Below are 26,247 nucleotides of genomic sequence, written 5' to 3'. Positions count from 1 at the left end.
GCCCTGTAAGTCAGGCTCCCTACAGATTTCCAGGGTCCTGTTCGGGGTCCAGTGGGGAGTGCTCAGTGCCACTGACTCTCCCTCTAGGAAGCTGAGGACTCGGAGGTTTAATGAAAGAGCTTTTATGGTGGCCTCTGCCATCAAGAGTGAGAAAAGCAAAGTTATGCGACATCCATGTCCTTTCCAAGGTGTGCTGGCTCTGATTAGCCCCTTGTGCGTAATTCAAATTGTGTTTTCATGACCTCATGTTTTTTCCTAGATAAAATAAAATTCCCTCCCCAGACCCTGTATATCCGTTCTCCAAGTAAAGCTACGTAACTACTCTACTCATTGCTCTTACAGTCCTACTTAGTGTGAGATCAGAATGTGATTTTTTTCATCCTGCTATCCTATGCTTGGGCCTAGGCTTGCCTTAGCAGGGCAGCTAGGAAAACACCAGAGCATGAGGCCCAGGCTGGATTCTCTTCTCTGCTCCGGTTCCTGGAATCCAGCTGGGTTCTGGGCCCATCTCACCTATTTTCCCACCTTTGATTGTCAGTTGGACCCCACCCAATAAGATCATTTCCTCTTAAACAGACTTTTGTCTGAAATACAAAGGTCAGTGGTTTAAACCCAGATTCGCTATGTAATAACATTTTAATTCTTTGTGATTACTGTAATTCAGCATACTTGCGAACTATTGATCATTCCGAAAGGATGCAACTCTTTCTTGTTTTCTCCTAGATCTGGCATGTGGTTTCAACCGACCGTCTTTGAGCTCACATCAGATTCATTAAAGACAGTTCCTGAAATACGATGTTTACCATTTTACCCTTAAACTTATGTTCTTATTTAACTGACTGTAAAACACATGCTCACTAATTTCTAACCTCACTAGCTCCATTTATACCATCTGATTCTCTCAAAGGTAGACTGTGTCATCTGCAAGAAGGAAGATCGAAGACCTATTTGAAATATGGTTATTCACAGTTAAAATCTTGACTTGCAACCAACCACCAATTTGGTCACTCTTTAGAGACAGCCAGTGAACCAGAGCTTTTCTTCACCTGACTCTCCCACAACTTGCTTCAGGAGACCTTCCATTTTCCGTAGTTCTTGAGTTGTTCCCAGCCATAGAGCAGATTTGCGCCTCTGGAATCCTCTCTCCATACAGCTGCCAGAAGTTTTTAAAAATGGAAATCTGAATGTGGCTTGTTGGTGCCTAAAACCTTTCCAGGGCTTCCCATCTCCCTTAGTGTGGGTGTTTCAGCCGGCTTTACTGACCCCCCGCCCCCCCAGCTCCCGCAGCTGGCCCAGGACACAGCTCCAGGTCTGCATTGGGCCACCTCTCCTTTTTGCCAGTGGCTCTGCTGCTCCCCAGGCCGGGGAAGCCTGCGGTGTTTGACCAGTCCTGCGGCCTCCACCCAGAACTGGGTGCCGGCAGCCTGCTCCTCCACCTTCAGCAGCCACACCACTACCTCAGCTTGGCACAGCCACCTCCACCGCCCCCACACGCAAGTACTTTGCTTAACAAGTTCATCCTTCAGGTTCAGCTTCTGTGCTAATTCCTCAAAGAAGCCTTGTCCGGGAAAGAGCTCCGTGTGGCTGGCCCCCTTGGCTATTTCTGTGCTTGCGAGTGCTCATTTTACATGGGATAATAATAGGATCTACCCCATAGAACTCCTACGGCTGGTGTGAGCACCAAATGAGATAATGTACGTAAAGAGCTTAGCACACGCTCTAACATGGAAAGCACAATGGGTTTCCTTTGCCTCTATATTTTCTTATTACATCATAAGCATATTTCATCCTGTGATGACCTTGAGCTTCACTGGATGGGATTAGTCCTGACTCATTCATGGCTGCGTCCCCAGTGCTTAGCACAGAACAAACCACAGAGATGTTGGGTAGATTTTGTGCCATGAATGAACGAATGGACATATTTTCAAAATTTGTATGCAAATCTTTTTAAAACATGAATCTAATTATTAAAGACTTAGAGGAAATTCATTGTATTTTGGTCAATTATGTCAAAGTAAACCGGTTTTCCTTGCCTAAATCAGATCAATGACTCCCAACAGAAAATTTAGCCTTTCCTTCCAGCTAATGCTTACCGTGACTTCTGACAGCTCCGGTTCTTAAGAGCTTGATCACGTGGAAGCCAATACATTGGGGGTTTAGCTGCAGACATTCTTTTCTGGCCTCGGGGAAGATGTTGAATAATCCTGTTTGCATTTTAGAGTTAGCAAGTGATATTTGTAAACAAGCAATTAATGAACTGTGTGACCTGGGCCCAATCCCTTAACCCCTTTGGCATCTGCTGTGCAGGCTGTCGGCTCCTGAAAGGCTTTTTGCAGAGAAAGTTCCTGAGTCAATGGTAAGCGTGTGTGTGATTATCTTCCCAGGAAATTAGCGATCCCGAGATTCTGGATCTGGTCCACAGCGCCCTGGGCAGGATGACCGTGGTCCGACAGATCTTCCCGTCTGCAAAGGACAACCAGAAATGCATGAGGAACAACCACCGCATCTCCTCCCTGCTCTGCGACCCCCAGGAAGGCTACCTCCAGATGCTACAGGTCAGTACCTGCCCCCCAGCTCCCTCCAGCAGTGTGTCTCACCCAGGCCCTGGCTGGCCCACCACTATAATCACCGGTACTCTGTCATTTGCCAACATTGAAACCAGTCAACGGGGCAGTGCCTCTGAAGAGCATTAGCAGGCAGTTATGGCCACTGTCAACAGACACGTCGTATTAGCTCATTGGGTGCCTCTGTATTTAAAAGTGACATGCTTAGGGAGTAAGGAGATTCCTGTCTCTTAGGCTTCTGTGACGACTGTTTTGTTGGGGATGGGATCAACGGCCAGGGAGGGGATACAGCCCCCTGTGGGGGGGGGTCATCATTTAAATCTATTTTAGGTTCTTCCCTGTGGGAAGTCAGTGGTATGGACATGGCTCTTGGGAAGCCACTAGGGACTGTCCCCGCTCATCTGCTGAATCCTGAGGCTTAGGTCAGCCAGGACTGCTGGAGACCCAAATGAGCAGAGAGAGAGGCGAGAAGGCAGGAGCATCACTTGCCCACCTGTTTCAGTCCTTCCAGGACGAGAGGTACAGAGTGTTTATGGTCAGTCTTTCCACCACTCCCTCTGCAGAGGTGCAGCCTGGGAGTAGGATGTGGCGCTGTGCCCTGGTTGTGAGAGGTGGTTTACTCTTGGATGTTTGGGTGTAACAATGAAGCACTGTATAAACTGTCCACTGGCAGCCTAGAATCTGCTACTCCATTAAGAATATCACGCATGAGAAAACTTTCTTTTGATACTTAGTGGGAGCCACGGAACAAGGAAATTTCTCCCAATTGGGTTTGTGAAAATGGCCCAGAAGTTTGTGCATATGACATGCTTGCCATTCCGCATTTGAGCCTAGTTATTCCTTTACACCCATCCAGGCATGAGGAGTGGAAATCGGGTTGTCAGGACAGAGATAGGCTGTATCTGCCACCTGAGTATCAGTCCCACCCCTGATATTTTGCTGGAGTAATTCCCATTCTCCATGTCCACTGCTCCAGGGAGCCATCAAAATGTTTGGGTCTTTCTAAGGTGGTGAAGGGTTGGCCAAGAGAGTAGACCAAAGGCCTCTGCAGGACCTGTGGACCCGAGAACCCTGAGCATATGGGCCAAGAAGAGAGGCAGGAGCTTGATGCAAGATTTTATATTTTTGGATGCTGCTGGCCTGCTCTGCTTTCCTCTGTCCTGGAGTTTGGAAGAAGAGGCGAGGGTCAAGTACATCCCTCTCAGTATTACTTTCCACGTGAAAAGAAATAGAGTGAGATAGTGGGTCAGGCAGTACAAGCCCATCCCCACATCCCTGCCCAGGACAGGGGGGAGAGAGGACCCCTCACTCACTGTGGAGCCAGACCCTGGGAAGGGCTCTCCAGGATCTCTCCTTGCAGGGCTTGGTCCTTCTCCAAACACGTGCCAGCCTTGCCCCCACCCTGCCCCATCTCCTCCCACCCATTTGTTCAGTTATTGCATAGTCATACTGCACTCCTTGTGCTTGAGCAAAGGGGGGGGCTACCTGCCTTTGCATAAACATGCGCAGCACAAGTAGGGGTGGGAGGAGGGGAGAGCCCTTCTCGTTGAGACTATGATTACTAGCTGTGCCATGGATTAAAGGGTGTAGGTAGACTCGCTGGTGGCAGCAGACACACTGGATGCGAAGAATCTGACCTGGAGGACAAAGAGAAAGGGAGATGGATGGGACTGAGGGGGAATCAGTGGAAGCCACGCTAAGATGGGCACACCCGACAGGAGTATAAACAAAGGCACAGCTTTGAGGTGTGTGGCTAGGCGTCATCAAATGTGGTAAATGCTTCACCACCTCTTGTTGTTCCTGCTGAGACCCAGGCACTACATAAAGAGTAAGATTTAAGAGCAGCATGACAGAGATATTGTGGTGGAGGCGGCGGCGGTGACGGTGGTGGTGGTGGCGGCAGTGGTGGTGGCGGTGGTGGTGACAGTGGTGGCGGCGGTGGCGGCGGTGGTGGTGGTGGTGACAGTGGTGGCGGTGGTGGTGGCGGTGGCGGTGGTGGTGACAGTGGTGGTGGTGGTGGCGGTGGCGGTGGTGGTGACAGTGGTGGTGGTGGTGGCGGTGGTGGCGGTGGTGGTGACAGTGGTGGCGGTGGTGGTGACAGTGGTGGCGGTGGTGGTGGCGGTGGTGGTGACAGTGGTGGCGGTGGTGGCGGTGGTGGTGGTGGTAGCAGCAGCAACAACAGTAGCAGCATCAGTAGTAGCGGTAGCAGCTATAGCAACTGTAGCTGCAGTAGTAGTAGAAGCAGCGAGTCGTAGCAGTAGCCCTATTAGTAGTAGCAGTGGTAATAGTAGGAGTAGTAGCGTAAGTAGTAGTAACAGCAGCAGCAGTAGGAACAGCAGTAGTAACAGCAGTAGTAACAGCAGTAGTAGTGGTAGTAGCAATAGTAGTGGCAGTACCAGCAGTAGTAGCAGAAGCAGCAGCAGCATAAGTGATAGTAACAGCAGCAACAGCAGCGGAGTAGGAGCCAGATTGCTTGGGTTCAAGTCCCAGTAACTTTAGTACTAATTATGTATTTATTTGTCTTTCTTCATTATTATTATTATTATTATTATTATTATTATTATTATTTATTTGTCATTCTGTGCCTCAGTTTCCTCCTCTGTAAACTGGGAATTAGACTAGTACCTACTTCTTAGAGTCATAATGAAAATTAAATGAGAGAACATATAGAAAGCATTTAGAACAAGACTGAGTTATTAAGGGCATCATTATGAAGGAGGTGGCCAGGTGTGCTGCAGGGTTTCCATGGAAAGGCTGAAAATGGCCTCTTTTTTTTTTTTTATGTATATCATACACCTCTCTTCCTGAGCATGCTCTTTAAAAGCATCACAACAGGTGATTTCCCACAGCATTTCCCATCTGTCCAGCCCCAAATCATAGGCATCGTTTACTGTCCACATCATCACACAGGCTTAATCAGAGCTGCCTTGCGTGGAAGAGGACAGGCCCTGTCAGTAAGGCCCACTGAGCTCTTCATACAAGACCCTGGTCACTGGAGACCCTCAGGAAGGACTGAGGGGTGGATCTGTTAAGAATGCAGGTCTTAACACAAGTTAAACTGTCTCCAGAAGCCTCTTTATAGATCTGTAAATAAAATACTTTATCAAAGGAATCTCTGTCTCCATTTGTTGCATCTGCTTCCTTGCGTGGGGCTATGACAAGAGGGAAATGTGGATTTATTTACTCATCCTGCCCAACAAACATTTGGGTAGTTTGTAGCTTCATCTCATTTACAAGCCGTTCCCTTCAAGTTTCCTCAGTAGCTATTATCACTTCTTTCTTTCTTAATGACAGTGTAGAAGGCGAACTAATTTCTACTAGCCTCTAGCTGTGAGATTTACCAAGGAGACTCTAACATGTTTAGAACAACCAAGTTAAGAAAAAAAAAATTATGTCATGGATTATTAACTTTGTCTTGATGAAATTAATGAAAATCCTTCTGAAAATGTACTTCTCAAGTCCATCTTTAGTTTTTCCCCCAGATGACTGGCTGCTTTTGGGATGATAATTCTAGGTTAGAAGTTTTCATGAGGACCATCAAGGACAGGGAATTTTTACAAGATCATCCATCTTTTGGCTTCTTCATGGCCTCAGAAACTCCATCTTCTATTAGGTTTGCGGTCAAGGCTTTCTGTGCTGTAAAGCCAACCAAGCACTATTGTAACAAATCAATTTGGTTTCTATTTAGTAGAAAGTCCCGTGGAAGAAAAATACGTAAATAAGTGTCTTCTAGTAGTTCCAAAGGTATTGCATTTGCCAGTGTGCTGTGCTGTTGTTTAGTTTTCCCCACCAAGCACTGTCTTATTTGGGTGTTTCCATTCTTGTTTTCTTGACAAGCTAGTTTAGGGCTTGTCTGACTCAGCCAGTAATAAAAGTGATAACCAGTCCCAAAGAACCCTGAGACTTAGCTAAGATTTCACGTGCTCAGAAGATAATCTGTAATGTACTCAGTCGGTGTTCAGAACTGTGTTGCCTGGTGACTTCCGGGCTGCAATTGAAGTAACAGACATGTTGTCACATCGCCACCCCATTTATATTCAAATGTGTTTCCAAAGGGGGACAGGCAAATGATATAAGCTGTGTTGTCTGGTCACTGTGGAGCCTGATCCTTGAATTAAGCTGCGGGGGCTGATGTGGTATTATGATAAAATGCTCCCTCAGGTTGGAATTTCTCTTCTTTGTGCATTTTAAAATTGTTGAGTGGCTTAATAGATGGAATCACTTCTCCTCTGCTCAGTCTATTAAAGTAGTTCAAAGCTCCCCTTCCCACACATGTCCCTATTTCTTTAAGGCTTTCTGTATTCTTCCCTGGCTGTGTTTTTGTTCATACTATTTTTTTTTTTTTTTTTTTTTTTGGTCAACCTGCTAGTACAATCCTTTCCTCTGAAACAACACTGAGCCTTTTCCATCAGGGCTACCATGGACTTCACGTCACTTTTACTGGTTTACTGCATGCTAAAGGCCCAGATGGAACATTTAACACCCGAATGGGGAAGGATGGTCATCGATGCCTTTGTCAGAGACAATTGCACAGGTGGTCTCTCTGGGTGCACCTGGTTGATGTTCTGGCTGCAGGTGGCCCGTGGACATTTGGAGGTAGAGATCCTCTGGTATGGACAAAGGCCCCTCCCCACCCTGCCCACCCTCCCCTTGGGGTCAGCTGTGTGCAGAGCTCCCATCCCCTTTGGCCTCTGCCACCATCTGCTCCCTTCTCAGGCCTGGCTGCGATGCCCTCTCGCTGGACAGGTGGGTTGGCAGGAGTTTGGCAGAGAGGCCTCGCCTGCTCATGGATGTCTCAAGCTGTGACATCTGGGCGTCAGCTTGTCCTCCCAGCTGGACCCTGTGTTGGCTGCTTGTCTGACTTTGCTGGATGACCAGAACCCATCTGAGGATCTGGTCTAGAGGTCAGTTCCTGATGTTTGCCTCTGTGAGGTCTCCCTAAATAGTCCACTTGGCATGATTAATGACAGAGGGAAGAGAAAAACTGGGCTCTTCAGAAACCTGGAGGATACGCAGGCTTTCTTAATGAAAATATTTCCCCTCGATTCCAGCTTTGGTGTGGGGTGGATAATGGTCTGGTGGTAAGATGCAGCTGGCCCGTGTGGCGGTGACCCTGGCCTGCCATTCATCTTCCTTTGCCTTTGGAGATCCATCTTGACGATGTGGATGAACAATTCCCTGCAGGACAGCATAATGGAGACAAGGCTGTAGCACCCTCGTATTACTTGCCTCGTATTACTATGGGGAAACGTGCAGAGCCCCAGGAAGGCAGACAGCCAGCTACACACAGGGCCATCATCCACCAGGGCCTCTCTCTTCACGTCTGATGGGAGTGGCCACGGTGTCAGCCTGCTGAGGTCCAGCAAGGATTGGAGGCACTTAGCTCCCCTGAACTGCTCAGCGCATCATCTCAATGGGGGGTGGGGGGCGCGGCACTTGTATTTTCATTACTCCTGGCTCCTGATGGGCTGTCTTCACCCCACTCGGCGCTGACCCAGACGGGAAATCAGCTCTTTTCCTGGTTCCAACAAGACAAATCCAAGTCTCAGAGATGGTGTCACACACGGTGTGTGTGTGTATGGGGGGGTGGCGTTGGCGTTGGTGGTGGCGTTTGCACTGCAGCTGCACAAACAACATCTGACGTGCTGAGTCTCCTCCTTCTCTCCATCTTACTGGCTTCCCTATCCACCCTCTATTTTCTCCCTCTGGGTCTTGACACCAAAGTAAATTCTCCTTATTTTCTCATAAAGATCAATTTAACAATCTTATTGGGAGCCTTTTTTCCTGCTGCCACAAGGTATATTCCTGAATTAAGTATAGTTACTGATGAAATGGTGATTCTGGTGTTAACTCTGAAAACCAGCCCTGTTTGTCCATCTCTCGTTCTCAGTTGGCCTTATGCCCTTGATCTTTAATTACCCAGCAGCCATAAGGGTCTGCCTTGGATTTCGCAAGGCCCAGTCAAGAGCTCATGATTTAACTCTTCTGCCTCCCAGAGATGTGGCCTTCTCTTCCGTATTTCCCTTTTGAGGTCCCACCTCCTGCCTAGGTAATTAACTTTGGAAATGCAAGCCTTACCAAGATCCCACATCTCCTGGAAATGCGTACCCCAGATTCTGCCTGGAGATGAACAATTCCACCTGAAACACACTGGTCCACAGTTCCTACACCTTTTTCCCAGTGTGGCTTCTATCCTCTGTCACTCATATTCTAAGAGACATCCTTTTTGCAAATACTTTGACATCTCTTCACCTTTGTGTTGTTTTCTAAGAACAGGTTCAAAACTATTCATCCAACATTCATTAATTCCACAAACATCCATTAAGCACTTACTCTGTGCCAGTTCCTGTGTTAAGACATTTCACAAATGTTCTCTCTCTCTTAATGCTCACAAACTCCAAGTAAATGGGAATTTTGATCTCTATTTTGTAGCATGTTCCAGTTAGGGAGAGTGGCATATGCAAAGGCGCAGAGGCCCCAGAAACCAGGGGCAGCATTCTATGTGTCTGAAGCGAGAGGTGCAAGGCTAAAAGGTCAGTCAGTGAGGAGGACAGCAGCCAGGATGGAGCCCTTTGAGATGCGACAAGGCAGGATATGCCTCCAAGAAAGACAAATCTGTGCAGTGCAGAGGAGGAAGGTCTGATGCTGGGAAGCAAGGTAACCAGTAGTTACTTTCTCCCTCCAGAGAAATGAGGGCACTTGAACCATTCTGCGGTGGTGGGAGATGGCCATGTAGCGAGGACAGAAAGAAGTTTCCCAGGACAGAAACCCCTAAACCTGAGCAGGGGACAGGTAACAAGTGGCAGAGAACAGAGCAGGGCGCCTCCCACAGGACTCGTCTGCAGTTGCCCTCTGTTCTGGTCCTATCTGCCTGCCTCCCCCTCTCTCATGCACACCTGCAGGGTCTCATTGCAGAACTGGCTGTGCTGAAGTCTTCTGTGGCTGCTCAGCCCTGCGTGCAAATGGCAGGCCTTTGTGTACAATGGGACCAAGCCACCTCTCTTTCAGGGACCTGGGTCAAGGTATTATGGAGGCCCCCACTCTGGGCCTTCCTATATTGGCAGCTTTTATGGAGCAAGTCAGGGACACAGAGAAGTTGCCTTTCCCTCAAAGGGCAGCCCAGCAATCCCTCAGGGCTTGCTGCCCTGAAAGGCCAGGCTCAGACCCAGGGCTCTGGCAGCTGTGACTTTGTTGCAGGGCCAGGAGGAGTCCAGGGACACGAGCCCAGGTGAGCAGGTTTCATCAGGGTTGGGGATATAATGCTCAGTGCTGATCCTTGCTCAGTCTTCTGAGCCGTAAGCCGTAAATACCCGATATGACCTTTGCTTGCCCTTGAAAAGCTTTTGGACCAAGGGAAATTGGGGGAGAGGGTGAGTGGTGTTGACAGATTCAAGTTTGTTTTCCCAGTAGGCCCCAGGCTTCTGTGTGCCAGACAGGTGCTGGGCCCAGCGACTGCGGAGTTATCAGTTTATCCACATTGAAATTAGGAGCCTGCTCGTGTCCTTTATTTCCCCTCCTACCCTGTTTCCCCGAAAATAAGACCTAGCCGGACAATCAGCTCTAATGCGTCTTTTGGAGCAAAAATTAATATAAGACCCGGTATAATATTATATTATATTATATTATATTATATTATATTATATTATATTATATTATATTATATTATATTAAAGACCAGGTCGTATAGTGAAATAACACAGGGTCTTATATTAATTTTTGCTCCAAAAGATGTATTAGAGCTGATTGTCCAACTAGGTCGTATTTTCAGGGAAACACGGTATCTCTTCCTGTCTCTGCTCCCTCCAAAGACGAAAATGCACTCAAATTGCTTAGGACAGTACATGGCACACACTTCCATCTGCATTTCCCAGGGGATAAATCAGTGCTGCCCTCTGTACCTCTCCAGGGCCACTGATCACATTGCGTTTTATTATCATTAACAAGTCTTGACTTGTTCAACAGTACTCAGCAAGTGAGTGCCAGTGAAGAGTCAACCCACCCATTCCGCAGACATTTATTGAGCACTTGCTAGGTCCATGCACTGCTCTTGATACTGGGGGTACAGCAGTGGGCAAAGCTGGCCCAAGCTGTGATGTATCAAAGCTCTTGCTCCCACCTGGCTAAGCTGCTCGCACAGTAGAATAGGAGTCCTAGTGTATGACAGTGAAAGAGGAAGTTCGCATATATCGGTAGGGTGGCCAGCTGAACCAGCTCTGTCCCCAACTAGAACGAGGCCACAGGCTCCCAGCAAAGCCTCGGGGCCCTCTCCTGGCTCTGGCTCTGGCTCTGTGTGCCTCTCATTTGATGCTGTGTAGCATCTCTGACCTGGTTTTGTGTGTTTTGTTTTGCATCCGGGCCTTTCCTCTGCCATGCTCTTGGCCTCGAAACTTTGGCCTCTCTTTTGCTTCTTAAGTCTACTTTCACCTGAAATGCTTATTTTGGTTCCTTGTCACTTTTGTGCTGCAGTGTTCCTAGGCCAGCCAGAGCCCCAGGCTCCCACTTGCAGGGGAATAAGGGTTTAAATAGTGACAGTATCTGCTCTCCTTGTCTGTTCTTTGTGAATGAGGTCTGTGCTGGGACTTAGCTGAGCCGTGAGGGAGAAAGGCAAGGACTCCTTCAGGCCACCCCTCGCCCCCCTTTCTGTGGCCTATAGCTCTGGCTCGGGCTGTTAGCCCCTTGAGATCAATGGTGAGGAGTGCCCATCCAGCTGGGAGCCGCTCTCCTTCCAGACTGCTCCTCTTGGTTCAGGGGCATCACCTGGCCAAGCCTTGACACTGGTCTCCACCCCTCCACCCTGAGGGAAGGCTTTCCCTCCATTTGTCAGGATCTGGAGGGAGTCCCATGCCCATGCAGACGCTGCTTTTCTACTATTGGCTCTTGATCTTTTCCTCAAGGGTCCCTTCTCTGGACAACCAGACTGTGAGGGCAGCACTTTTCCCTTTGCATCCCCACCGGGGAACCCAGCAGGTCGCCTAAGTGAGGGCAGTGCGCTTGGGGAGCAGAGGCGGAGCCACAGACCGTGTAGAGCGTCAGCTTCTGCTTGTGGCGGGGAAGGTTTGACATAGCATCTTACGAGGAGAAAGGGCAGGGGCGGCGTGAGTGGAGAGGATGGAAGCAGCTCCCAGTGAGGATTAAGAAGGCATTCTGAGTAGGCTAGAAATGACAAGCAAATTGAACAAAGGAGATTCCCTCCCAAGTCAAAGGTGGAGGCAGCAAATCTTTTTTGTCTGCTGTCTATTTTCTGTATTTTCTCTTTTTGTGAACCAAGATCAGTGTGTATCTTCTTAGCAGAAGAAGATATCCATCCATCCATCCATCCACCCATCCTTCCGTCCATCCATCCATCCATCCATCCATCCATCCATCCATCCATCCATCCAGCGAGCCAGCCAGCCATTCATCCTTCCATGTATCCACCATGCAACTATCCATCAAACATACATTAAGCACCAACCATGGGCCTTGGCTGGTGCTGGGTTCTAGAGATAGTGAATATATAGAGAGATATACAGAGATCTGTCTAGAACAGTGAAAAAAAATCCCCCTTCCCCTGCACTTAAGAAGCTCAAGTTTGGTGAGGTAAATGCACTTATGAACCGATGCTGTGTAGTATATCATGTAAGTAGGTACCCAGGTTGACAGATGTGGGGGCAGGGGGGAGGCCTATCCGTGACTGGGAAAGAATATTGCTCAAGCCTTTTCCCTTGACTGGAGATGGATTCACCCTTCCCAGCAGATACACTTGTGGGAGGGCTGAGGGCTTCCTTTGGCCTTTCTGAGTCACATCCTGTTGTTTTCTTTTCACTGCAGACCTCTCTGCATTCATACATTTGTTAAGTACCTTAATTCATTGTGAATTGACGTGCTGGAGGGAACAAGGGAAATGGCTCTGGGTGCTGGCCCTGGCCAGAGCCGGGAGGTGCTGCCCAGATGTGTGAGTGCAGGTATAGGTGTAGTTGTGAATCCAAGTGCCTCACTGGTTGAATAGCATTGGCTATGAGTGGCTGGCTGGGAGATCCGTGAATGTCTTGAGAAGAGAAATCTTCACATCCTCAAGGACTCTCAGCTTTGAGTTATCCTTTCAGAAAAAAAGTAAAATCCAGCCAACTCTAAGTGGCTTACGTTCTCTTACAACAACATCTCCATTGTGGCTTTCTATTCCAGAAGGGAGGTAGATGTGTCAAAATTAATTTTGCAGTGGTAGAGGCTTCTGAGAGCTGGGGGGCTGACAAGAGCATTTCTCCCTGAAGAAAGGCACCCCCAGGGCTGGGGGGGTAGGAGACACGGGAGTGTCCTGCTGTTCCCTGTAGGGCAGAGGGTGAATTCCAGGTGGTGGGAATAACGTCGCTCTGTTCTCAGGTAAGCACCTGTGTACTCCGGGGCCCTGAAAATGGTCACCAGTGCTGACCTTTGGCCTGAGATCTTTGGTTAATTCAGCAGGGGTCATCATCCCAGACACCCTTCTGCCATTACTGAGATGTCTCCAGTCCGTCCTCCACCCACTTCTTAACCTACAGCATGGATAGGTGCCAGGTACACAGGCCTTAATGCCATACATCCCTGTGCCCACTGCAAGGACACAGGCTGATGGCAGTTAGGACAAGGCTCTTTGGGAAAGCTCAGGGCACAGGGACACTCACAGAAGTGGGCAGCTCTGCTTGCATATGTCACGGCAGAGATGACCCTTGGGAATTAGCCTGAGTTGCTGGGCACACATGATGTAGCAGATGTTTTTGGTATCCTGTATCAGCTTCTTTGGTCCACCTCTGATTTCAGTTGCAGTTCTGAGGACAGTTCCCATCACCCAAGCTCTTGTCTGGGGCTCTGTTTTGGGGGCACCCAGTCTAAGACATATGAGGGTAGAAATTGCAGGCTGAGAACAAGGCATGGAGGTGTTAAAGGTGCAAGGGACATTCTGGGGGTAGGGTGGGGGGGTAAGCTGAGAGGAGCAGGGGTTCGTCCTGCAGCCTGAGGACCTTCCCAGGAGTCCTGTGTGGTTGACATAGCTCCTATTTATATCCAGTGATTTTGTTTTTCTGAAATATTTTTAGCAGGCACCTTGCTGCTTAGATGTGCAGAGAATCGTCCCTTTGACCCACTTTGGCTGATGGTTGTTTGTGCAAGAGTTACCGTGTGGGGCCACACACCTACCAAGGCTGGATGCTACCTCCCTCCATGCCCTCCTCTTCCTCTCCTCCCTTCTTGCTCCATGACACCCACTGGGAGGAGTGGGGTGACATGAAGGATAACACGTGACAATAGGGCTGCCCTCCTGTCCACAGAGAGCTCTTGCTGGGCCCCTGGGAAGGCAGGTGTTGGTGTTTGGGCTCATCCAGATCACAGACTTTAATCATGATGAGGAGGGTGAGCCAGACCTGTCCCACCCTGTGTCCCACCACTGCGGTGCAGCTCTTTTCACTGTTATTCCCACTTCACCCTCGTAACCATGCTCTCCAGAGCTCTGAGATGGGCTATGTGTCCTCTCCGACCCAGCTATGGTGTGGACAGCTAAGCAAAGGGGGAGCTCTCAGAGTCACACAGTTGCAAATCCCAAAAGGATTCCCTGGCCAGCAGTGACACCATTGCAGAGCAGGCTTGGTGGCCTCCCAAATCTCCATCACTGTCACCTGCTCTGCCTGGCCCTACTCCTTCACACATTCATGCCTTTGCACAATGCTGTGTCCTCCCTATAATGCTCCTGTCTTTTATCCTACTGATCCTTTGACTGAGCTTTCTGCCCATGCTTCCCTCCATCCTTTGTCACGTAAGAGGATGCCCCACTCCAGTCTCACAGAGAGCCTGCATACAAGACTCCATCGTGGTGCTGATCACTTTGGTTCTCCTGTTGATGTTTGGATCCACCTCGTAACTAGTTCGTGAAGCAGGGCTAGGTCTTATTCTACTCAGGACCCTTGCACTTGCCTGGGTTTTGAATGAATACCTAGAAGCCAAAGGGTCATGGCATAACTATTGGGCATCACTTGTTGCTTTTGGCATTCTCGGTTAGCCCAGCCATCCACTGGTTTCTCCTTCTCTGGAAATGCACCCATGGAAAGGGTTTCACCACCTTTGTCTTTGCAGATATCCAACCTCTACCTGTATGACAGTGTTCTGATGCTGGCCAACGCCTTCCACAGGAAGCTGGAGGACCGGAAGTGGCACAGCATGGCAAGCCTCAACTGCATACGCAAGTCCACCAAGCCATGGAATGGAGGGCGGTCCATGCTGGATACAATCAAAAAGGTGTGTGTGGAGGGCACCCTCCCAGGCCAAGGCCAAGGCCAAGGCCAAAGACAGGCCCTTTCTCGCGCCCTCTCCCCACTTCCGCCTCCTCCGGCAGGTGGCCTGAAGCTGAGCTCTTTGTGTGGTTGCCTGGATAGGTCCCTCCCAGGTCTGTCTCCTCATTCGTCCTGTCCCAGTATTTGAGGGACGAGTGAGCTGCAGTTCATGGCTATGTGTTATTATTATTGTCCCTGTTTTCACATAAGGAGATTGGACTTCAGAGAGGTTAAGTAACTTGCCCAAGGTCACAAGTACAGTAGTCTCCCCCTTATCGACAGTTTTACTTTCAGCAGTTTTAGTTACCCAGGTCAACCGTGGTCTAAAAATGTTGAATAGAAAATTCCAGAAATAAACAATTCGCAAGTTTCAAATTGCACACCATGCTGAGTATCTCACTTCATCTCATCATGTAGTCATTGTATCATTTCACATCATCACAAGAAGAAGGATGCGTGCAGTACAATAAGATATTTTGAGAGAGAGAGAGATAAGAGACCACATTAGCATAACTTTTGCTGCAGTATATTGTTATAATTGTTCTATATTATTATTAGTTATTATTGTTCATCTCTTACTGTGCCTTTAGAATTAAAATTAAAGTTCATCAGAGGTACATATGTATAGGAAAAATATAGTACGCATAAGGTTTGGTACTATCCACAGTTTCAGGCATCCCCTGGGGGTCTTGTAACATATCCCCCAGGGATAAGGCAGGACTACTGTAAGTAAGAAAAAAAATGAAGGTAGCTGCCTAGCTCATGTCTGCCACTGTCTGTAAGAGAGGTTGTCTCAGTTGGCAGAGGATGTGCTAATCATCCAAGACCTCAGTGTGTGTGTGTGTGTGTGTGCGCGCATGTGCATGTTCAGGCACTCTGCACTAGTGATGTGTCTCATGACATGCTGAGGCGTGACACCAAGTTAGAAGGCTGGATTTGAAGTGAATTGGGTAATCCACAGAAGATTTGTTAGAGTGAATTGGCTTTTAGAGGCTTCAAAAGAGCATTTACGGAAATCTATAGTGCTAGAAGTTTTAGTCACAATAAATCATTCATGGTTTCAATAGCACTGTACATATTCTGGTGTTGGTTTGAAAATCCTGCAGCCCAAGCCAGAGCCGGGGCCCTCTTGGGACTCAGTCTCAGGGATTCTCCCCGCCCACAGCCTATGGGAGATTAAGGCTGGATGAGAACCCCACCTCAGGCTTGAAGAATGAAGGGGGATTATCACAGGTTAGCACAGCCCCCCTGCAGCCGGCTCCTACAGAGCCCCCCGGAACCACTGGCAAGAGGTGCTGGGTACGCACACCCACCACACCCAGTCTGTGCCAGGCATCATGCTTTGTGCACATTTTCTCCTTAAGCCCTTGCAGGATCTGTGACATGGATCAAATTAACTCCAGGCTGATGCTGGAAAACGGGAGATAAATTGCCTAAGGTGGCACAGGGGGCAAAGCCAGGACTGGGCTGCGTTTTGGCCTTCAGTTCTCATGCTTGCTGCCCTGCAACTTACTGCCATGTGTCTGCAATGGCTCTTGTTGACCTTTGACTTCTTCTTGGCTCAAGTTAAGGTGAGCTCCTGGAGCAGGTTGCCAGGGTAGACTGTAAGCTTCAGGTGAGTGGGAGCAGAAGCTGCCACTGTTTAATCTCATGGCCAGCACAGTGTGTGGCCCAGAGCAGGTGCTCTAATCCTGTTGCCTTCCTGAATGACAGGTGCAAGCCTTAGGAATTGTCCCTGTGAGCAGCGGCCTGGGATGTGCTGATCGTGCTCCAAGGCCGAGGACTGCCCGCCACTCTTCTTGTTACCGCTGGCCCATTGCTCCCCCAGACCCCGATTGTTCCTTCCTGAGCCACCACTTCCTCTCCTTCCTTGTCTTGGGATCCGCCCCTACCCCATTCATATTTGCTCGCCCTCCAATGGTCTTTCCTTGTCTCTGCAGGGCCACATCACCGGCCTCACCGGGGTGATGGAGTTTCGGGAGGACAGCTCGAATCCCTACGTCCAATTTGAAATCCTCGGCACAACCTACAGTGAGACGTTTGGCAAAGACATGCGTAAGGTCAGCCTCGGGTGCCAACCTTCCCCTCTGCCCGCTGTGGTGGCGAGAAGCCTGGGTTCTGTCAACCAGGACAGAAGTCCCCCTCCCACTCTGCTGATGTGCCCTCCATGCTGGTATTTTTGGGGCACGGTGGGGAGGAGGCTCAGAGAGTTTCAATAGAAAGTGCCAAAGTGTCACTAATGCCCTCTCAGTTCAGGGGCGGCCCCGGCAGCCCTGGTCCGGTTGCAGTCTTGTGGTCCTGGGCTAGGCTGGAAGGGACAATATGTTTTTCCAGAGTGGCTGAAATTGGCTGAACTGCCGGGACAGGTGTGACTATGACAGAGGCAGGAGACAGAGGTTATAGCCAGAGTATCCCCCAGATGCAAGCATGAGACAAGGCCCTGAACAGAAAAGTGCGTCACGAGGAAGGTGAGAAGCAGGCAACGAGAGACACACAAGCTGCATAGCTCATGGCGGGGTTTGGCCGTTTGATTTGGTGCTCTTGCAAGGGGGAGGCCTGGGGCTCTTTACGGTGACACTTTGCCTGTTTTTCCCTCCTCTTATAGCGATTTTCAGGATTGAGGACTGGGTGGGGGGGCTTTACCCAGAGTTGGAATCCCCAGAGTTAAGCCCCAGATGGAAGCGCCCATGATGTGTGGGAGCCACAGACAGACTGAGTCTAATCAGGATAGCATTAAAGCATTAGCGGGCTGGCACGCACTCAGGCACAGGCTCATGCGGTAGCCGCACGTGCACACACACACACACACACACACGCACACACACACACTGTCACATACACATTTCTATACACTGGAGAGAAGGACGTCTCTACTCTTGATAACGTCCAGGAGACAAGAGCATAGTGAGCTCTCGGCGGGGCAGGGTAAATCCTTGGCAGAGAGCCCTTTACACTGGCCAGCACCGGCTGGGGCCGGTGGAAGGGCAGAAAAGGGTTACACGATGTTGGGTTACTGAGAATCTAGGTGAGGGGATTTGTGGGCTGTGCTCCTTGAGGACCAGGTAGAAGGATGCGTGTGTGGAGTCATGGAGGGTGTGAGAGCTGGAGGGTGTGGTCATCAGTTACAACATGGGAGGAGGATGGTGCCCTAGGGAGAAGCTGGGAAGGCTGAGGATCCATGTGTGACGTGGGTGGGGGTGGGAGACTCAGCCCATCCTGACAGAAGGTAGAGTCATGGGGTTGGTCAGAAAAAAACGGTTCAGTAATTGGCTGAGATGCAATGGAGACACATGGTTTGATGACATTTTTTTGAGCTCAGAGGTTTGTTTGCAGCATCAAAGAGGGGGTGGACGACTATGGTTTGCTATCCTGCTGGGCCAGGGGTGACTTGCAATGTCAAGGGTGTCGGGGGTAACCGATGATGTCTGTTAGGGACGCCCAAAGCTGTGAGGCTTGGTGCAGGGCTGGGTGGTCCACATTGGTCTGAGACATTCATGACCACAATAGAAATTGACTTGTATTGGTACTGCCACCTGGTAAGGGGAAACTAGGACAGGGAGCCCTTTCAGTCACTGTGTTATGAAAGGAGATTGTCAGGTGTAGCTGCCTGCCGAAGCACCCATCCGTGTCTGCCATGGTACTTGCCTTCATTCCTCAGTGTTCCTCTGAGGTTAGTGACAGTCAGGCCCTGTCTGCTGGCTCCTTGGCTACCCCATCCCCCTTCTTTCAGCTCAGCTCTAACACGAAGGGCCCCATAGTGGGTGGGAATATTGCCTGTGAGGGTCTCCACCTCATTTTAGGCAGCTGATTGGGGGGCCACTCCAGGTGCCTGAGAGCAGGAGGCACTGTGTCCTCCACTTCCTGTTTCAGGTGTCTCGCCTTCCGTGTTGCCACGGCAACGCTCTTCGAATACCTGTGAAACCAATGGGAGCTGGAATCTCTCAGTACAAGGAGCTTCTGAGCAGGAGTCCTGAATGTAATTGAGTTGGAAGGGAAGCTGATTTTCAAGTGGGCTTTATTTTAAAATGTATCCTTTTGTCATTTTAAAATCTGCCCTTAATAACTGCATATCCCAGTTGTTATCTGTCTGACTGGCAGCTTACCGCTGTTAAAGAGGACTTATCTGGAAAGCAGGAATGGGATTTACCATCGCAAATGTTTGTTATTCAGGCCCAGGCTGCATTAAAGCCAGGTCTGGGAGGTTTCAGGATAAAGCAGAGAGGGGATTGGGACCAAGTGTCATGGCCCTAAAGGCAACATTTGAAGGTAGGGCTGAGCTGGGATTCCTGGGGTTCACATGGCTGTGAGGGATAAGGCGAGGAAATTGGGGTGACCTAAAAATAAAGTTGAGGGTAGGCAGCAGATTTGAGGGCAGGGTTAGGGTCCTTAGGCACACAAAGGCAGGGCAAAGATCAGCCAGTTCCAGGAGGCAGGGCATCTCTGAAGAGCCCCACTCAACTGATGCTCTGTGGCCATGCCCAGTGCAGAGCTGTTAGTTGAGCCAACTGGGCTGATTGCTAGATGCTGCCATATTGGAGCGGGGTGAGGATATCCCTGCGAAGATGGCATGTATCTTAATATATGTATGTATTCTAATATATTGTCTATATTTGTCTATCTATCCATCCATCCATCCATCCATCCATCCATCCATCCATCCATCCATGTTAATTTAAAACAACTACAGCAAACCCAGACACAAAAACCAAAACCAAGTAGTTTCTTTAGGATTTAAACCAAGAGGACACATTTAAATTAGGGAGCAAATGGATATTTTCTTAAAGTATAATAAATACCTTGGAGGGAATCTCAGGGAGGGTGAGTCACCCAGATGTTTTAGATTAAGTGGCACCAAGAGACTGTGATTACTCAGCCCCGTCAGAGGATGGGAGGAGTGGGTGATCACCTTTTGCTGTAGGGTGCTGGACAAATACTAATTAAATTATCTTATCCAGGAAGTACATTGTTGTTGAGGAAGGGCTGGGGGGCAAAATCAAAAGTCTGTGTCACCAGCTTGCTGTGTAACTGTGGGCACTTGCTGTGTAAGGTCTGTTCAGCTTGGAGCTACCCGGCATGGGTGGTCACCAAGCAACCCTGACAGGGCTGGCTTTGCTGGAAAGTCATGTCCAGTTCCCAGGACTAGGCCGGACATTTGTCCCAGGGGTGCATGCTTGTTCCCGTTGGAGCCTTACAAATTTCTTTTCGGCTTTCTCTTTGTTCAGACAGTACTCTCTGGAGGGGGTTCCTATGGGTTTGTCCATGCAGTTGTCCTTAGCTCATGATATAAGTTGGAATGGGGTTGTTGGAGGCCCCCTGCAGGAAAGTTTCCAAAGGTGGGCGCATGGAAAGCTGTTAGGACAGGACAAGAGGGAGCTGAGCAGGATGACGGAGCCCCTACATGGGACGAAGGTACATCGTACATAGGTGGTCTCACTGATTCGGGAACCTTTGCATCACTCCAGGCTCTGCCTCCCCTGAGTTTTCACAGCCACTCCCCTTCTCCCAACCTTTATTTTCTCAGATGGAAAATTCAGATAATCGGAGCCTCCTGTTTGAGTAGAGGGGTCACTCAGTGTGATGACCCTTATGTAGCCCTTGGCAGTGAGAACTCTCCTGTGTGGCCCAGGCCGTCAGCTTTAGGCAGGTGGGGCTGTATACCTTCTTGAGTGTTCTGCCCCAGACCCCACACGAGCTGAGAGGCTTAGAACATGACCTTCTGCCTCAAAGTGCCCTGGACTGCAGCTCCTCACCACTCCATGTGCCCACGCCTGAGGCTGCAGACAGGAGGGGGCTCTGTGTGCACGGGCAGTGTGCAGCCCTGCTTCTATGCCTGGAAGCAGATGTCGACTTCTTATAAAGATCAAAGGCCAAGAGGGACCTGGTAGCTTCACCTCTGATGAGATTTTATTTGTAGGACTGCTTCGGTGTGATGAATGGAAGAAGGAAAACGCGGTGGTCTTTTTTCCCATAAGCATGACTTGCCTGGAGTGTAACACCAGCTACAGCCCTGCAGAAACATTTTTCCACGACATGATTGCTGAGGATGTCTGCCCTTCTCCATCTTAATGATACCAGTGTGGAAGGCTCACTCCCTTCCTTCCACTAACATGGGGTCCCCGGTGCAGTGAAATCCTGGGGAAATTGCCAACTGCTCTTAGGCCCTTTGAACTTTATTTCCCATGGGTGCCGTCCACCTGATTCACTGGCTCAGTGGAAGGCAGCCCGCCGTTGGGCGGGGGGTGGGCAAGTGGACGGAAGCATGGGAAGGCCTGTGTGTCTGCTCTGTGAGTGGGCGTTCCGGGGCAAAGACTACGCTGGTACAAGGAGAGAGAACAGGCCCGTTTTCTGTTCCTTTCCATAGAGTAGGAGTGAGTTAAGACCAAGAGACTGAGAAAGAATTTTGTCCAGTGGTTTTCAACCTTTCTCTAGTCCTGGAAAATCTGTTTCAACAGAATCTTACTGGAACCCAAATATATTAAACAGTTGTAGAAGCAGCGGTGGTTGCAGTAGGTGGGGAATCGGGGCAATGGGTCTTGTAACTCCCCCCCGACCCCCTGCACAGTCTCCCCTGTCCCCAGCGTTTCTGTGGTTTTCTGAGCAGCTCCACCAGGGGAACTGAGGCTCTGAGACTGCAAAGACTTAGTTATGTAGCACCAACAAGTATGTGTCTGTGCTGGGCTGGAAGGAAGATTTCCTGGGCAGCTGAGGGGAGTGACGTGTGGCACAGGACTCAGGACATCCTTCCTGAATTCAGGATGGTGCAGCTCTGTGACGCAGCCCACTTTCCACTCCATCCTCATGTGTCATCCCCCTCCCCACCCCTCTAGGCCAGCATTAGAGCCTCACAGGCCCTTCCCATTGGTCTGGAGCCTGCTGACTTGATGTTTCATCAGTGCCCTTGGGTCACACTCCCTATTCCAGCAGTCCCCCAGGGAAGTGGGAGGGCTTCACTCTCTTTTATTAGTTTAAGACTTAAGAAGCTTCTCCTGGCTTCTCTGTCAATTTTGATTTTTCATAAAAGCTGGCTTTGCACAGGAATCAAATGTCCCCATTGATGTCATGTCCTCAAGAGAGCCTCAGGGCTGCTAATGATAATTCAGAGTAATCATTGCTCATCATGCAGTGATTGCCACGCCGTAGGACGCCAGCCCTCCCCCGGCTTAGAAGTGCGGCTTAGAAGTGCGTACATCATTAACTTTGTTGCCCAGGACTGCTGCACTCTGTTACAAATTGTCCCACATTCTCAGGGTTCAGAACTTCTAAGGGGGGAGGCCAGGTGGAAAAGGCACCAATCAGAAGACAGGATAGCTCTGTCATGGAGTGGTGGCTGACTCTTAGAGCACAGGCGGAATCCCTTACCTGGTGGCTCCAGCAGCTGGTGCCAGGAGCTTCACCGTGGGGTCAGTACTGAGGACGGGGAGGTGGGGGCTGGAAGGATCCAGCCTGAGAATTATGCAGGGTCTCTATTAAGCAGCTCTGACAGAGACTCTGACTGTGCACAGTGAGTCCCAGAAGAGAAATAAACTTCAGCTTCTTCATGGATTAGCAGTCTTGCTGTGCATTGTCCAAGAAAAATGTCGCCCGTTTGGAACCCTTATGCAGAACCGCTTTTGTCAGAGCTGAGAACCAAAACAAACGTCTGCCTCATTTGAGTAAAGGGATAAGGAAAAGATACAATTAAGTACTATTTCATTTTAAGTAACATTTATTGCTAATTTTTGAGGATAGCATCAATACATGCTCATTTAGGGTAGAATGTTTAGAAAATACCGATAAATGAAAAGAATAATAAAGAAGTCAGCTATAATCTCTGAACTAAGGAATAAATACTGTTAGAATTTCTGATGCCTTTTCTTTATTTACTTTTTCTCTTTTTCCCTCCGTGTATACATAGAGATAGAGACAGTGATAGGTATATTTATCAAATTGCTATTTCTTGTACATACATTTTATATCCTGACTTTCCCATTTAATGCTATATTGGGAGTATTTTCTCATTTCTTTATTCTTTTCCACTATGATTTTTAATGGAAACACATTATTCAACTTACAGAGAGCCATCATTTATTTTATCTTCCTATATGATGAATGTTTAGTCACTTTCACCATATTATTATAGAATAGTATTGTAACGACCATACAGAATATATGGTTTTATTCCATCTATATTTATTTCCTTGTGTTTTTTAAGAAGTGGAATTGCCAAGCCAAGGATAATACTTTTTTTAGATTCTTTATGTACTTGATACATATTTTCAAATTAATTATAGAAAGATTTAATAATTTTCACATCCACCAGTAGTATATGGAAGTCTCTGTTATATCCTATGCTCAAAAAAAATTGAGTGATATTAAACATTTTTGTTAATTTGGTTGCAGTATGAAAAAATAATGTTGCTAAATTTGCGTTTCTTATGGGATTATACATAAAATATAGTCACTGGTCATTTGAATTTCATATTTTGTAAATTATATCTCAGATCTTTGGTTTTTTATATTGAGGATGAAAATTTTCTTGTCAACTCATACAACCTTTCAGAAGGGAATTAGTAGTTATTCTTGTCAAACATTTTGTACTCATAAATCATTTGCCTTTGATAAGAAAAGTTTTCACATATAATATTTTATATGTTTGTATTTCTTAGAAAGTCATACCCAATTTGCAAAGTAGATACTATTCGTCTATACTTTCTTGTAGTGTTTTTATGGTTTGATTTTATTTCAATGAAATCTTCCATCCATTTGGGATTGATTTGTAAGAAATTGTGATGTGATAACCTAGCTTTTATATTTCTCAGTAATGTGTCCTACTACCATTTACCTTTCCCCGTTGACTTGAATGTCACATTTATCATATGCTCTACTAAATTTTGCATCTCCTCATTGATTTTAAGAAATTCTTAGATTCTTTTCTCTCCCTTTTTTTTCTCTCTCAGCTTAAATTTAATTCATCTTTGTACATAATTAGGATGTACTTGTCTGCAAGTAACAGAATGCTCATCTCGAGTGGATTAAACAATAAGGAAAACTTAATATGTGATATAAAAAGAGGCCTGCAGCTAGGGGACCTCCAGGGTTGGCCAATTCAGACATTCAATGCCCAGATCAAAGGCTCTGATCTTTTTCATCTTTTTACTTGGCTGTCCTCAGGACGTGGTCTGAGCTCTCCTCATAGTTTCACGATGGCTGTGACAGTTCCAACTGTCATACCCAGAAAGACAGCAGTGCATGGAAGAGGAGGATAATTGCTTTCTGGACATCTCCTTTTTAGAAATGGGGAGACTGTTTCCAGCAGTTGACCCTGGCTTCTTGCTTTTATATAATGTTCATTTTGCTTTTTTTTTTGTTATTGCAGTTAAAATTGAGGTTTTCTACTTAGATGTATATGTGACGTCGACCTATAGGTTGTGTCTTAGATGTTTGGGTTCAACTTGTATTCAGCTTGTACTTTCTTCATAACACGGATAGGGCATCAATTATTTTTTTGCACTTGTATGGACAGAGCTCTTGGAAGTTGGAAACAATTTAACTTGTAAAATTATCTGGGTTGATTGTTGGTCTTATGGCTATTACTTTGATATGCTGGAAACTTCCTGGTTTCTACATTTCCTTGAGTCATTTTTAGTAATCGACACAAAATCTTGCATATCACTGGCGTTTTAAAATTCATTATTAAGCTTCATATAGTGTTTGCAAATAATGTAAAAAAAAAGCTATCTCTTGAAATATCTCTCTTTTCATTCCTACTATTGTGTATTTGTGTTGTCTCCCTTTATTTATTGACTAGACTTGACAGAAGTTTTTTTTATTGATTTTTTTTCAAAGATCTAGGTCTAATTTGCTTAATCAATTTTGTTATACATTACTCTAATTCCTGGATTGTTTTTCTTCCTGTATGCCTGCTGGCTAGGGTTTTTTTTTTTTTTTAAGTTAATTTTATTGTTAATTTTAAAACTATCTGAGCTGTTAGATAATTTATTTTTATTCTTTCCAGTTTTGGGATGATATTTTATTCTGGATATAATTGTAGCTGGATCCTAGTAGTTTTTATAATATAAACGGAAGTGTAACGCTCATGCAGAAAAGTGCCTAAATCATGACTAAGTCACAGTGAATTTTCAGAAAGTGAAAAGATCCATGCAATCAACAGCCATATCAAGAAGCAGACTGTCCCTAGTGCCCCCATAGGTCTCTCTAGGACCCCCTCCTGGTCATTACACTCACCAACAGAAATACAGTTGACATCTAATGCACAGACTCCCTGCTCTTTTGTAACTGCCTTCTTTTGCTCTTCATCATCTTTGTGAGATGCGTTATGTTTATTGGATGTAGTTTTAGTTCATTCATTCTTATTGTGTTTTAAAATGTAGGCTTCATTATTATTCAGGTATGGTGAAGCCAACCGATTGGGAAATGCCTGCCATTGAAATGATAGTTTGTTACAGTGCCTGGAAGGGGGCGCACCACACCGCACAGGGCCACACAAAGCATCAGGGTCAGATAGGAGGCAGAGGGAATGGGAAAATGTGGGCAAGAGTCTTTATTGTGGTTTTTGCAGGAAGGAGGGGTGAGGCAGGGTAAGCAGGTTTAAGATTGGTTAGTTTGCATTATTTCAGGCGGCTCCCGGGCTGCCTTGCCCTGAACGTGGGATGTTTAAGGCAGGGGAATAGTAGTCCAGAGTGTAAGAGCTCCACAAAGGACGTATTTTTGGGGGGAGGAGGCTCTGGATTGGTTAGTTTGCATATAAAAGGCACACAGGCAGTAACTAGCTCTAGAAATTGAGTCAGCTACTGTCTCTAGGAATTGGTTAACCCTGGGCTGGGCAGTCTCTCCAGGGTTAGCAAGGCACTGGATATTGGATATCAAAGCATCAGCAATACAGAAAATAAAAAGACATGATTAATATATGTCAGCATATAATATTTATTTTATGAATATTTCACACTGTATTCTATTGCTGACACTTAGGTTGTTTCCATATTTTGTGTGTTACCAATAATACTGCTATAAACATCTTTAGATATATCTTTTTGGGGAACATATTTATGTTTTCTGTTGGTACATATATGAGAGTGGAATTACTAGGTCAAAAGATATGTGTTTGATTAAGAGATACTGCCAAACACTTTTCTAAAAAAGTGCTTTACTGGTTTATATTCTTATAATAGTTTCTAAGAATTCCAGTTGTGCTTCATCCGCCCTGAGTGAACTAATATGGTTTGTTAGTCTTTACAACGGTAGCCTTTCTATTGGGTGGGTAATGGTTTCTCACTGCGGTTGGTTATTTCATTTCCGTGATGATTAATGATGATGAGATCCTTTTCATATGTTTACTGGTCATTTGGATATCTCCTTTGTTGGGTGCCTGTTCAAGGCTTTCATGTTTTTTTTTTTTTCTATTTGGT

At 47.3% G+C, this 26,247-nt stretch overlaps 1 protein-coding gene across 2 annotated transcripts in view; it reads left to right on the top strand.

Annotated features, from left to right (window-relative positions):
* The window catches only part of GRID1 (glutamate ionotropic receptor delta type subunit 1), a 697,974-nt gene that overhangs the window by 450,785 nt on the left and 220,942 nt on the right, over positions 1 to 26,247 (top strand). For both annotated transcript variants that reach the window (XM_033131343.1, XM_033131344.1), the window contains exons 6-8: positions 2,385 to 2,555; positions 14,646 to 14,807; positions 16,783 to 16,902. In XM_033131343.1, coding sequence (XP_032987234.1) covers positions 2,385 to 2,555; positions 14,646 to 14,807; positions 16,783 to 16,902 — 453 coding nt within the window. The remainder of the gene's footprint in view (positions 1 to 2,384; positions 2,556 to 14,645; positions 14,808 to 16,782; positions 16,903 to 26,247) is intronic.

This window comes from Rhinolophus ferrumequinum, chromosome 16 (genome assembly GCF_004115265.2).
Source record: "Rhinolophus ferrumequinum isolate MPI-CBG mRhiFer1 chromosome 16, mRhiFer1_v1.p, whole genome shotgun sequence".
Lineage (NCBI taxonomy): Eukaryota > Metazoa > Chordata > Mammalia > Chiroptera > Rhinolophidae > Rhinolophus > Rhinolophus ferrumequinum.
Note: the sequence above shows the minus strand (reverse complement) of the source record. Positions and strands in the feature narration are given on the sequence as shown.